Below are 12,797 nucleotides of genomic sequence, written 5' to 3'. Positions count from 1 at the left end.
TAATCATCTAAGTCAGGGGTTCTCAAACTACGGCCCCGCGGGCCAGATGAGGTTGCTGAGGACGATTATTCCCCTCCCCCAGGGCTATGAAGTTTCTTTATTTAAAGGCCCACAAAACAAAGTTTTTGTTTTTACTATAGTCCAGCCCTCCAACAGTTTGAGGGACAGTGAACTGGCCCCCTATTTAAAAAGTTTGAGCATCCCTGATTCTAAGTTCTTGTGCTCAGTTTTCAATTCATGCTCATGTTTTGTTGTTACAAAAAATGGCGTATTTATTAAAGCAAAAGAAAAAATTATTAGACAATTTGAATAAATTTAGATCAACTAACATCTTAATATCATCTTTCCATCTGGTGGGGAGGGCAGTTAGTCCACCAACACTGCACTAACAACAAGCACTGATTAAATGTCAGGCATTGTGCTGAGTGCCTTAGGGCTCCCATATCTTCAAGGTTTCTATGTAAAAAGAAGTTGTTGAATCACACAAATCCATATCCAGATGTTTACATTTTAAAAAATATACAAAGCTTTTTAGTCACAATAATACTGAACTTTTAAAATCTGAAAAACAAATTTCTAATTATCTTATCATTCTAATTAAAATACTTAGAGCATCACTGAATTTCTATTAAAGCATAAGGGCATTTCTGACCTGAATTTCTATTTTCAAGTTTGAATATTCATGAAGGCATTTCTGCCTCCCTGGAAATTATTGACAGATATTCTTATAGGCTCACTCAAAAGCTGATAGAATTTCCAATTTCACAAGGGTTTTTATACTCTTTCCGAAAAACATTAATTTTTAGCATATTGGGTTGTACACACTTAAATACATAAATAATATTTTCTGAGAAGAATGTTCCTCAGATAAGTACTCCTACTTGGTGATGATAGCTTTAATAGCAGAATTTAGGTTTATAGCAAGCAGCTGAAAAGTTAGACGTAAGAATGGTTAGGTGGTTCTTCTATTCTCTGGCAGTGATTTACCTGGAGACTGGTTGGGGTTGTATGTGAGGATTTTACTAGTTCAGGTGAGAAATCTTGAGAGCTTGAACTAAGATAGAGGCCATGTGAGCAGAGAGAAGGAGACAAATAAGAGAGATGTCATGGAAGGAAAAAATTTGTTAACTGATTGGATAGGAGAAGTGAGAGAGGGTTGACTCCAGAGTTTCAAATCTCATTGATAAGAAAGATGGTAGCCATATGTGGAGGGTGATTCCATATAGGGATAAGTGGAAGTGGGTTATCAATGAAAGTCCATTTTAGCAAAGATTCATCTTGGGGGCTTGATCTTGGGGGCTTCCATTAAAGAACTTTGTCTCAGGGTCCAGATTTAGTTTCTCCAAATATATGCCTTAGCCTATAAGTATATATTCTATCTACAGAGACCTGGTAAAGCCTATAGTTCCTGTCCAGCTACCTGCTGAGGAAAGTTTTTGTATTCTCCCGACCCAATATAATTCTTTATGGCATTGAAATGACTGACTTGATAAAACACAGTTTGGATTCCTTTTCCTTCCTTCCTTCCCTTCCTTGTCATCTTTTTTGAGCACTCATTACATGTCTAGCTCTGAAGTGTCCAAACCCCAACTTGGATTATCTATTTGCTGTGTGACCATGAACAAGTCACCATATCTCTTACAATGTCTTCATTTGTGTAGGATGAAGTTCCTACACTATCATTCTCATAAGAGTGTGGTGAGGAAAGCATTTTGTAAACCTTTGAGTGATATCAAAATATGAGCTATTACTGTTGTTAAATTTTGAAGGAGGAGAACTGAAGAGGCAAAGGAGAAGACCCAATATCTATTTCTTAACCAGTACCAAATTGTTTTAATGTTTCCTGTTTTGTGCCATCGTTTGAGATCTGGTAGTACTGGTCCCCATTCTTATTTTTTTTCATTATTCTCTTTAAGATCCTTGACCTCTTGTTCTTCCAGATGAATTTTAATATTATTTTTTCTGTCTCTATAAAGTAGTTCGATTGAATCAATATACAATTAAATGTTGGTGCAGTAGAATGTTGGCACAAGATTCAGAAAATCTGATAGTTTGCCCATTTACTGGCTGAGTGCCTTGGGCAAACTATTCAATTGAATGAGAATATTAATACCTTTTCTCACCTACCTCATGGGAATGTTAGGAAGGTGAATGAGATCTGGTATCTTTTTGCTCTTTGAAAACTAGAAGGGGCTATATTAAATAGTAGATATCATCATTAATCATTTTCATCATAATCATCATTGTTATCATCATTAATCAAACCAGAATGGCCAATAGATTTCTTATTTAAGTAACAGATCTACTAAGTGCAAAAAAAATATAAATAAATAAAATGACAATATAAGAGATACTTTAGTTTTTTCTACCATTTATTTAAGGGTCATTTTCTAGAAGGTTTTAAATGGAGCCCCGTCCTTGCTTTGTTCCCCAATATTTGGATGAAGGCAAAACCACTGGGTTTTTTCCATTCTGTCACTAACTTGCTGTAGGATTATAGTCAAGTCATTTCCCTTCACTGGTCCTGTTTCCTTGTCTGTTGGAAGAAAGGGTTGGACTAGATGGTTCTTTAAGTGCCTTTCTCTCTCTAATATTTTATGTCTAACCCCTTCTCTCCACCTCCAACCTTTCATCTGGTTTCATTTCCTCCTGTGGTCCTTGTTGGTACATAAAGGTGATCTCAGCAGTTGGGGTGAGGTGAGGGTTCTGTGAGTGTGGAGAGATCCTATCTCATTCTAGCAAGGGAGCTTATTGTCTTTGCGAAATATGAGGGCCCTTAAATCCTAAGCAAGCAGTGACCCCTCTTCCAGTTCATCTGGAAGAACAAGAGGTCATGGATGTCAGAGAGAATAATGAAAAAACTTCAGCAGTGGACCTGATGAACTGTGACTTTTACCTGCTTCTCTTCCTGGTTAGATATTCCTGGGGTGGAGGAGATTGGGAGGGTGATTGCATCTTGGCTTTGGAATAAACTGGGAGGTGTGTGGGAGGAGGATCAGCTAAGGCCGAGTCTGCTGGCCATTGGTCACTTCTAGCCCCAGAGCTTTGGGGGATTGTGAGGTGGATTTTTCTGGACTCGGAGTTTTGCTTCTTGGCCTGGGTGCGGACCCTTCCCCCTTCTCCATCTTCCCAGGGCTGGGGAATGATGGGTCCCCTGAGGTCCCAGGTTTTTTCTTACAATTTCTGTCCTGTGTGTGTGTGTGTGTGTGTGTGTGTGTGTGCCTCTGCATGCGTGTGTGTGTTTGCAGTAAACAGCATCACATTGGCCATGAACCTGGTGGGCTGCTTGGCGTGGCTGATTGGAGGCGGTGGAGCTGTTAACTTTGGACTGGCCTTTCTCTGGTTCATTCTCTTTACCCCCTGCTCCTATGTCTGCTGGTTTCGGCCTATTTACAAAGCCTTCAAGTAAGTGGTCCCTGCTGAGCCCAGCCTTTCTCCCTTCCACATCAGCTCCTCATCTTTGTCTTTCCTGTCCCCCTCCTAACACTCTCTTTCTCTCTCTCTCTGACTCTGTTCTGTCTTTGTCTTTCTGCCTGTCTGTATGTCTGTCCCTATGTTTGATTCTCTCTGTGTCTCTATATTTTCTTTCTCTGTATCTCTTTTCCCTTTCCCTCTTTTTGTCCTTCTTTCTGTTTCTCTCCCTTCTCTCCAGGACTGCCCACTCAGAGAACCTGAAATCTCTTGACCTAGATATTTAGACAAGATCTGATGACTCCTTGAGAAGGCCTGCTGAGGCAGGCAGATATGTATTACGGCCACAGAGAGGCTCTGAACAAGTTACACCCCTCCAGCAAAGGCAGTTGGGTAGTTCAGAAGTCCCTCTGAAATAGCTGGAAAAATTAAGCTTTCCCCAGGGTTTCCTATCCCAGTCTAACTGCATAGAGTCTCTTCAATCTCTGGCCTGGGGAAAGAACTTGGAGCTTTTGTAACTCCATAGATTTAGAGCATTTCAAGCCAGAAAAGACCTTTGAAAAACATCTAGCTAAACTCCCTTCTTTTATGTATGTATAGACAAGGAAACTGAGACCCAGATAGATTCAAATTTGCCCAAGATCACAAGGGTAAGGAGTAAAAGGAATAGGATTAAAATTCAGATCTTTTGGCTCCCTTTCTATTTTTTCCAGGCTGCCTTTGACACCTCTAGTATTTAAAATCTTCTGTGAACACAAGAGCCCCGAAGAAAGACCTACATCTTTGCAGGCCCCAAAGTTTTTTGGTTGACCTTGGGGGCGTCACATTGGAGTCACAGGAGCTGCCTATTCCTAAACTATCCTTTCATCCCACCCCTTGTGATATCATGTAAAGAAAAAGCCCATTATACTATCAGAAGCTCTGCCCCCCCATCCTCATATCTGGTAACTGGTGTGGCCCATTGGGTGAGATTTGTCCCACCTGGGCCTAAGGGGGTCCTAACTATCTTTAGTATGTTGCAAACTTGTTGGAGGTATAAGAGCTGAAAATCCTTAGATCAGGGAAGCTCCTGTTTACTTCCCCACATTCTCCTGCCAGTGGCAGCTCTCCGGGATGACCACAACTTTGTCCATTCTTGCAGATCAGACAGCTCTTTTAACTTCATGGCCTTCTTCTTCACCTTCTTGGCTCAACTGGTTATCAGCATCATCCAGTCTGTGGGAATTCCTGGCTGGGGAGTCTGGTATGGAAAGGGAAAGGAGGGATGGGAAAGGAGGGCTTGGTCACTGGGAGGAGATAGAAATGATATGACCAGTGCCTGGAGGTTTAGCCTAGGGCAGGGCCCTTCTCCAGAGGAGGGAGGCAGAATCAGGCAAATTTGGGAAAGCATTTGGAATTTGGGGTTGTGGAAAAGTCTAGGTTAGAATAGCACCTCCTAGGCTTGTTTAGCCAGGGAAAACTTTGGGGCTTGAACTGAATCGATGGAGTCCATAAATGATGGAACATCCATGTCCCCTGGAAAAGGGAAGTGCTTTGGAACGCCTTGGAAGAAAATAGAGGAAAATTAGCCCTTTTTCTTGGTGCATATAACCAGTACTTTTGCTATGTTTCATAGATAGTTCCTCTTAGAATCTCTATTCACATTGCACTAACTGCCAGGCTTCCTTGGTATTTGGTTTGGGAAATACTGGATGAGCACAAAGGAGAGAATAATGGGGAGGGATTTACAAAGAATATCTTGCAGTGACTATGGGAGGAGAGGAATAGTTATTGTGGCTAGGAACCCTTATTGCATAGTACTGAGATGTCTATCTTTGTGTCAGTAAGATTGGATCTTTTCTAGTAATAATGGGAGTGTGTTCCTTACAGAGCTGGTGGGACACCCTCCCTCTGACTATGTGGGGTCCCTCCCATGGGATCCCTTTCAATTCCAGTGGGGTGTGGTCTTTCCTGGTGCTGATGGGGTAGGGTTGCTCTCTGCTGCAGTGGTGCATGTGGAGTAGGGGTCCGCTCTATGGCAGTGGCTTGGCTCTCCCATGCCATTTATTAGTGCCAGTGGGGCAGACTCTCCCTGTGCTAAGGGGATGGTTCTGTCCTTGCAGTAGGACTTAACTGGGGCTCCAAAATCTTGCAGTGGCTGGATTGCAACCATCACTTTCTTTGGGACCAACGTGGGAGCTGCAGTGGTAATGCTTATTCCTACCATCATGTTCTCAGTCATGGCTGTATTTTCCTTCATCGCTCTCAGCATGGTATGTATGCCCTCTGGGGCAACTGGAGTTATAAAGGCTCAGTGGATTTGAGCAATGGATCCACTTGGAAAAGTGGATCTGGCAAGAGGAAGGCTCTCTGCTCTTAGGGAACCAGGGCTGGGTCACAGAGATGGAGCACTGAGGGGGTCATTAGCCCACTTGGAGCCCAGACAGAAGGAGCTCCTTCCAGGATGCTTGCATTTGATGGGTTTGGGATTTCATTTTGGTCCAGACCTGTGGTTTCATTGATGTAGGAAACTCCCCTAGGGAAACTCCCTTTATGCATCAGGATTGGCAGCTGTCCTACTGATAGTGTTAGAGAATCCTGGAGTTCTGGGGATTTCAGTGATTTACTTATCCATTCTCATAGCCAGTATGTGTCAGTGGCCGGATTTGAACTTCCTCACTGTGCCGTGCTGTCTCTCATCAATTTTGTGAGCCCTGTTAATTTTTTCGGGAGCCGCTGTAACATTTTGCATGCTCCAGTCTCAGCTCCTGCTCCCTTCCACCTTGGGCCCCACTCCTTTATCTCTTCCCTTTCTCCCTAGCTGAGGTTTATTGGTTCATAGAATTTGGAACTCAAGAGGAACCTTAGACTTCATTTACTTAGCATCTTCCTTTTGTAAAAGATTAGGAAGCAAAAGCCCAGAGGGAGGCCATTTGTTTTAAGTTCACCCAGGTATAGTATAATTAGGAGCAGAACCAGGATTCAAAGCCTTTGCCCTTCTCACCATACCTCCCTCTTTTTCTAATCCTGTTGAGTTTTCACTAAAAGGCAGTTTTTTGGGGTACTAGAACTTGTGAGTTACCACTTTAGTCAAGCCATTGATTTTCTTGGTACCTCTTTTCCTTCTCTTGGAAAAAGAAAAAGAAACATTAACCTGTTAGAAGGAAGAACGCCCATCTAAAAGGTCTGGAACTCTGGGGAAGGAACAGTTTGGTTTTCTTTTCCCTTAATCTTTTCTCTCCATTTTTCCCCCCTCCACCCTATTCTCCTCACCTCTGTCCTCTGACTACAGGTTCATAAATTCTACCGGGGCAGTGGCGGAAGTATAAGTAAAGCCCAAGAGGAGTGGACTACTGGAGCTTGGAAGAATCCCCACGTACAGCAGGCAGCCCAGAATGCTGCCATGGGGGCTGCCCAGGGAGCTGTGAGCCAGCATCAAAACCCATACTCTGCCACCCCCAATTACACTTATTCCAACGAGATGTGAGCAGGAGCCTGGGAGGGCAGGGAAGGGGGAATGTAGGAAGGCCGGGAGGGAGAGGAGCTGATCTCACGCTGCCTTGTGCCCGTCTGGGTGATCGAGTTGGAGTTACTTTTTCCTATCCTTTCCTTTCTTTCCCCATCTTTTGACTTTGTAAAAAGGAAGAAAATTAGATATATCTGTATATTTCCCCCCCCCCCCACTGTCCCAGCCCGTTTTCCCTTTGTGGTATCTGCGGAAGCTGTGGGTCCGCGGGGCAGACGGTGCTGTGTGGTGGTACCTGTGTGTCTGTGTTTCCTTGTGATCTAGTGTACAGTGGAGATGCCCATTGTTGTGGTGCTAAGTATGTTTTAGAATCAACCAGTCCCTAGGGCCACGGCATTATGGTTCCCCACTGCTTCCCCTGTCCCACCTGGACCCCTCCAACGTGGTACAGCAGCTCAGGGCTCCTCCCTGCCTGACTTTGGAGCCGGACGAGGGCTGCCCACTCCAGGCCAGCCCAGGATTTTGTTCCCAGTAGACTCCTGCCCGGCCTGCTCTCTTTCTCCTGAAGCTGTTGATTGGGGGTGTAGGTAGGGGAGGAGGTACGGACTTCTGAGACATCTCCCCTTTACCACCCCTTAGCTCTTCCTCACTGCCATGGGGTCATGAGCTGGGGATGGTTTCTTCAGTTTGTTAGAAAATGACAGTATTAGTGTATGAGTGCTGCACTACAGGGCTGAGTTAACTATCCCACTCACCCCTTTTTCTTCAACTAAGTCTCTCTCTCTCTTCTCTCTAATTTTATATTTTGTTGCATCCCGTCTCTCGGACTCAACCCATTTCGTCTCCCCTGGGCCCAATGTGTATTTTTCCCTTGGCTTTTCTGAACCCTAGTGTCTTACAGCTTGGGTCCAAATGGTAGAAAATGACCTCAGTCTGATGCTCCTTGTCTTTATTCTGGGCTGAGTTGACATCTTCATCCTTCCCGGGGTCTCTTAACCTAAGGGGAGCTGAGCTGCCCCCGGTCCCACACAGTGCTCTGCTGGCCAGTTGTGGGCAGGAGTGGTGGGGAGCCCCCATAGCCTGAAAGTGGATCTCTGGAACTCCTTAATAGCTTTGAGCAAATGTGACAGTGTTTGCTCCTAGAAGGAGGGAGCAGGAGCAGTCTTGGGGGTGACTTGACTAGGACGTGCGTGCAGAATCCAGGAGGGTAGCCATACCTTGGAGATCTCAGCCTGCAAAGCCCGAGGGAAGGGGCCGCACTTACACTGGGCCAGTTTTCCAAACCCCCATCAGAGCAGAGTGGTAGCTTTCCCTGTCCCTGGCTTTTGCTTCCCCTGGCTCTCCCTCTCCTCTTCCTTTTGGCCCCCTTTCTTCTCCTCTTTGCAGCTTACCCTGCCTTCCTCCACCAGTGACTCTCTGAGACCTTGAGTCAGGGTCCCCTTTAGCCTGCTGAAATCCTGTCCATGCCAAAGCCTCCCTTATCTCTACTTTCTCATGGCTGCTCAACCCTTCCCTCAGTGGCTTTTGCAGGTTACAAGAGGGCAAAGCCAACTTCCTTTAAAGGCTGACATTCAATCACTCCTTGTCATTTGATACAATCATCATCGGGAACTAACAGGTGGAAGTGCATATTGAGTTAAGAGTGATGTGGTGTACACTCATGAATCTGGAATGATGGAGGCCCTGCCCGAGGAGGCCAAGCAGGCCATAGGCCCCACAGAAATTACTAGGGATGTGAAGGAGATATGATCTGTTCTGACCTCTGGCGCTGCATGGCGTGATGGCTTCAGTCTGCAGGCCCAGGAGGAAGTGATGGAGCTTTGCTCCTGGCTTTGAATGTCTGCCCTGCAATGGCAGGGGGCTTCAGACCTTGACCCTGATGGAACTGAGGAAAATTGGATTGATTGTTACCCTTAGAAAGCTTCTAATTATGCTTGGTTGGCCAGAGACCTTTTTGGGGGGACTCCCCCTCACACATACATCCCCAGACACAGTCCCAGTCAATCTGATGGAGAGAGAGGGAAGCTCTGGTCTAACTGGGGAGACATAATTTTTATCCTCAACCCCTCCCTGCTCCAAGTGTGGAGAAGAGTTCCAGACATAGACTGCCTTGTCTGCTGGGATCTCTACTTTTGGGGAGCTTTTAGTCTGATAAGAAGTCTAATACTCAGAACATTGACTATGGACTTGGCCAAACAAATCTGCAAAGATACATGTGACCCACCTCAGATGTAACCATTGCAGACAGAAAAGAATTTCCAGGAGGAGAATTCTCTAGATTTTGGGTTTGTCACAATCAGGGAAACTTTGGCTACTCTCAGTCTTACCAGCTAAGGACCCAAGTCCCTGCAGCGGAGAAAGACCCTTTCTAAAGCTCATTGTCTTTGAGGTCATCCTAACATAAACCATCGCTTGGAGGGGAGTATATGGGGATAATAGTATTTTCCCCTCTATTACATAGAAGTTTCTTTCTACTTCTACTGCAATGACGCTTGGCCCCTAGCTCAGCATAAAGAACAGAATTTGGTTCTCTGTTGGGAAAAAACCAAGGCTGCAGGCTACGGACCATTCCCTTTAGAGTCAGGCAGCAATAGTTTTCCACCACTCTCCCATCTTTGATGTTGCTCCAGTTGCTTTATATATTGAATTTTGTATTGTGACTGTCAGTCTTCTTTGTGAAGGGCACAGGAAAAAAACCCCTCCTCATTCTGAATTTCAATCCTGTATATGATATTAAAAGGAAATACTTCATCCAGTGGCGATATCACCATTTATACCAAACTGCTCAGAATGATGCTTCTTGTGTTTGACCCTCTCTTCTGCCGATTTGTTGATCAATAGAGATCAGATAGAGGCTTTGGGCCGACCAACCGTCCATCATCTTGGGGCCTCATGCAGCCGTGGTTGATAACTTCCCAGATACTCTGGGTCCTTGGTTTATCCTCCGTGTGGCTGACTGTGGGATCACTTGACATCTGAGTGCCCTTTCCAGTAGTGAATCTCTTTTTACTACTGTTAGATTTATCAAGCCTCTGGGGCTCTGGACCCCTGTCTTACCAGGTATTAACAAAGGCAAATTCAAGAATCTTTTGGAGTCTCTTTTGGGTTCCCTGCCCTTAGGGAACCAATGGTCCCTTATAAGAACTGGAAAATGCATGGGAAGACCTTGTTTAACTTGATCCTTAAATTTGGGTCTATAGATAACTCATTCCCCCTTCCTGTCATTGCTTCTTTCCATAGGACAGTTTAGGAACCAGGGTTTCTGGGTTGAAGAGTCACATACTCCTAGAATGAAAGGGGGCTTAGAGACCATCTAGTCCAATCTGTTGCATTTTAGAGATGAGGAAACAGGCCCAGAGAGAGGTCATGTAGTGAAGAGCAGCAACATGGGGGCTCAACCCCAGCATATTGGGTTCTTAGACTTGTGCTTGCTTCTGGAGACCATGCTTTCTCTTTCCCAAGAGACCAGACAGATGCTGCTCTTCCTCTGCCCCATAGCAGAAAGGGCCCGTAGGGTAAACAGGGTAAGCTGTCCTTCCCTTCTCCCGTGTCCCCAGCTCCAGATTCCTGGTGCTGCTGGGCTTTTTAGAAAACTTGTGACTTGTTTTCTGTCTGATAACCCCAGAAGATCCAGACAGTGCAGCATGAGGTCGTTTTCCCTCAAGCCTGCTTCCTTTGGGGCTCATAATTCACTGGGACTTTTACCTAATATTCTGTCTGCCGTATTCACCTGCATTTCTTCCCAGAGTCCTCTCTGCTCAGACCTGCTGGAGACCACAGGCCAAGCAGTGATTTTAGGCTAACCAACGGGTGGGTTATGTAGTCTGGCTAGAAGCCAGTCCAGTGTCCAGGGCCCAGTCCATTGGGTGCTGCGGTAGTGCATCCTCCCAAGGGGTGGGGCCTCTGGTTCTGAGTGTCTGTGCACACCCACCACAGAGAAGGCCTGGGGAGGGGGTTTGAATTCTCTCCCTCCTTTGTAGCTCCTCTGAGAGGCAGGTGGCCCCTCTCTCTTACACTGACACTTGACTACAAGTAAGTAAGAGCTAGGTCCTTACTGTCTGGCTTTGGCAGAGGGAAAGAAGCCAGTGTCGGCCTAGAGCAGGGGTCAGGGTGGGGGAGATGGGGAAGGAATGTTCTCCCATCCCTTATCAGCACGCCTAGCCATCTGGAGAATAATTGAATTTTCTTTTTGTCCTGATACCCTCCATTGGACAGAAGGTATTTTTATGTTACTCACTGGGGGGTGGCCACATTCCCTGTGCCAATGCCCACTTTGAGCCATTCTGTATTTGTCCCTGGTAACTGAGTGTTGACTCTGTAGACTTATTAACAATAAACAAGAATCATCTGGCATCTCCGACGTGCAATGTGCCCTTTGTTCTTAGGCAGATCTCATCATACCCGGTTCATCACTGGGCTCTTCATCATCATATTTGTATTTATTTCAGGTGACTTGCCCCATGATCATACAACTGTTAAGTGATTTTATGACATGGGAGGTGGCATGGGACCACCCAGCAAGGAGTGCCCTCATCAGAGAAGGTGCTGGGCTCTTTGAACAAAGCAGAATTGAATTAGCCCCCCCCAAAGGTGATATATGCAAAATTAGGGAAGCCACCCCAAACATTCATAGGGATCATTTGTGACTGACCTGTGGCACAGCATCCCGAGCTTGAATCTGTCTGATTGGCCACAGCGGGATAGATACCCTGTAACTAACATAGTGATGTCACTTTGGTCTTCTTCAGGTATGCAGGACGACAACCATTTATTTTAGGATTCTATTCGGGCAGCTTGAAATCCAGTCCAAGTTGAGTCCTAGACAGTCAACAAATAATTAAGTACTTAATATGTGTCAGGCACTGTGCCAACTGCTGGAGATAATCAAAAACACTCCTTTCTGTATGGGATGAAAACACCCTAACTCAGACTTATTACTCAGAGGAGTTTCTAGATGCAAACAGAAAGTACCTTTATTTCGATACCCTCGAGAGAAGCGGGGTGGTCACTCCACCAGAAAATCTGGAGTTTACAGAAGCAAAAAGCAGGGTTATACAGCTGAAAACCACAGAACTACATTCCCCCTCAATCTCTCCCCTACCTCCTGTTAACCTTTAAAATTATTGGCTATCTCTGATCTTATTCCCTTATTTCTCTCCAGTATGCAGATGGGTCTCTATATGGACCTGGAGGTCTTAGTTAAGCAATGGGGTTGGGTAAAAAGTATTGCAAATATGCAAGAGGGTTTGAATTATTTCAAAGATAAGCAATCAATTAAGCAAGAGGTGCTGGGTTGAAAGTATTCCACATATTTCTGTTAGGTAGACAATTAAGCAAAAGGTCTGGATTATTTCAAATATTTCTGCTTGTTGAGCAAGATTTGCTCCTTTTCCAAAGTCAGATAATTAAACAAACTTGGGCCTAGGGTCTGGACTACTTCAGTTTATTGTCTTGAGAACAGTTTCTTGTCTCACTCATTCCCTTCAACGAATTCATATGCTAATGGTGGAGATGACAAACTACTATGTACATACGAGATACAGAGTAGATGGAAGGGAATGTCAGAAGAGAGGCATTAATTGAATTGGGTGGATGAGACCTAAGAAAGGCCTGCAAAACAATGTAAGATTAGTCTTCAAGGAAGCCAGGTAAGATAGGAGTTAGAGGTAAGGAGGGGGAACATTCCAGGGCTAAGGCATGGAACTGGGAAACAAAGTCATGTATAAGGAATCTCAAGTAGAATTCATGGAGGAAGCAAAGTATAAAAAAAGACTGAAAAGGTGAAGGATTCAAGTTTAGGATTTCATATTTGATGGCAGAGGTAATAGGGAGCCACTGGAGTTTGAGGAGGGAGATGCTATGGTTAAAAGCTGAGCTGCTAGGAAATCACTTTGCAGCTGGATGGAAGATGGACTGCACTAGAGAGATGAGACAGGGAGAC

At 45.0% G+C, this 12,797-nt stretch overlaps 1 protein-coding gene across 3 annotated transcripts in view; it reads left to right on the top strand.

Moving 5' to 3' along the window:
- SCAMP5 (secretory carrier membrane protein 5) overlaps window positions 1–11,216 on the top strand; it is a 28,345-nt gene extending 17,129 nt beyond the window's left edge. For all 3 annotated transcript variants that reach the window (XM_031956610.1, XM_031956609.1, XM_031956612.1), the window contains 4 exons: window positions 3,249–3,405; window positions 4,553–4,654; window positions 5,546–5,663; window positions 6,683–11,216. In XM_031956610.1, coding sequence (XP_031812470.1) covers window positions 3,249–3,405; window positions 4,553–4,654; window positions 5,546–5,663; window positions 6,683–6,877 — 572 coding nt within the window. In that variant the 3' untranslated portion in view covers window positions 6,878–11,216. The remainder of the gene's footprint in view (window positions 1–3,248; window positions 3,406–4,552; window positions 4,655–5,545; window positions 5,664–6,682) is intronic.
- The last annotated feature ends 1,581 nt before the right edge of the window (window positions 11,217–12,797 follow it).

Source organism: Sarcophilus harrisii, chromosome 2, assembly GCF_902635505.1.
Source record: "Sarcophilus harrisii chromosome 2, mSarHar1.11, whole genome shotgun sequence".
Classification (NCBI taxonomy): domain Eukaryota; kingdom Metazoa; phylum Chordata; class Mammalia; order Dasyuromorphia; family Dasyuridae; genus Sarcophilus; species Sarcophilus harrisii.
The sequence above is the reverse complement of the archived record's forward strand: the minus strand, read 5'-3'. Positions and strand labels throughout refer to the sequence as shown.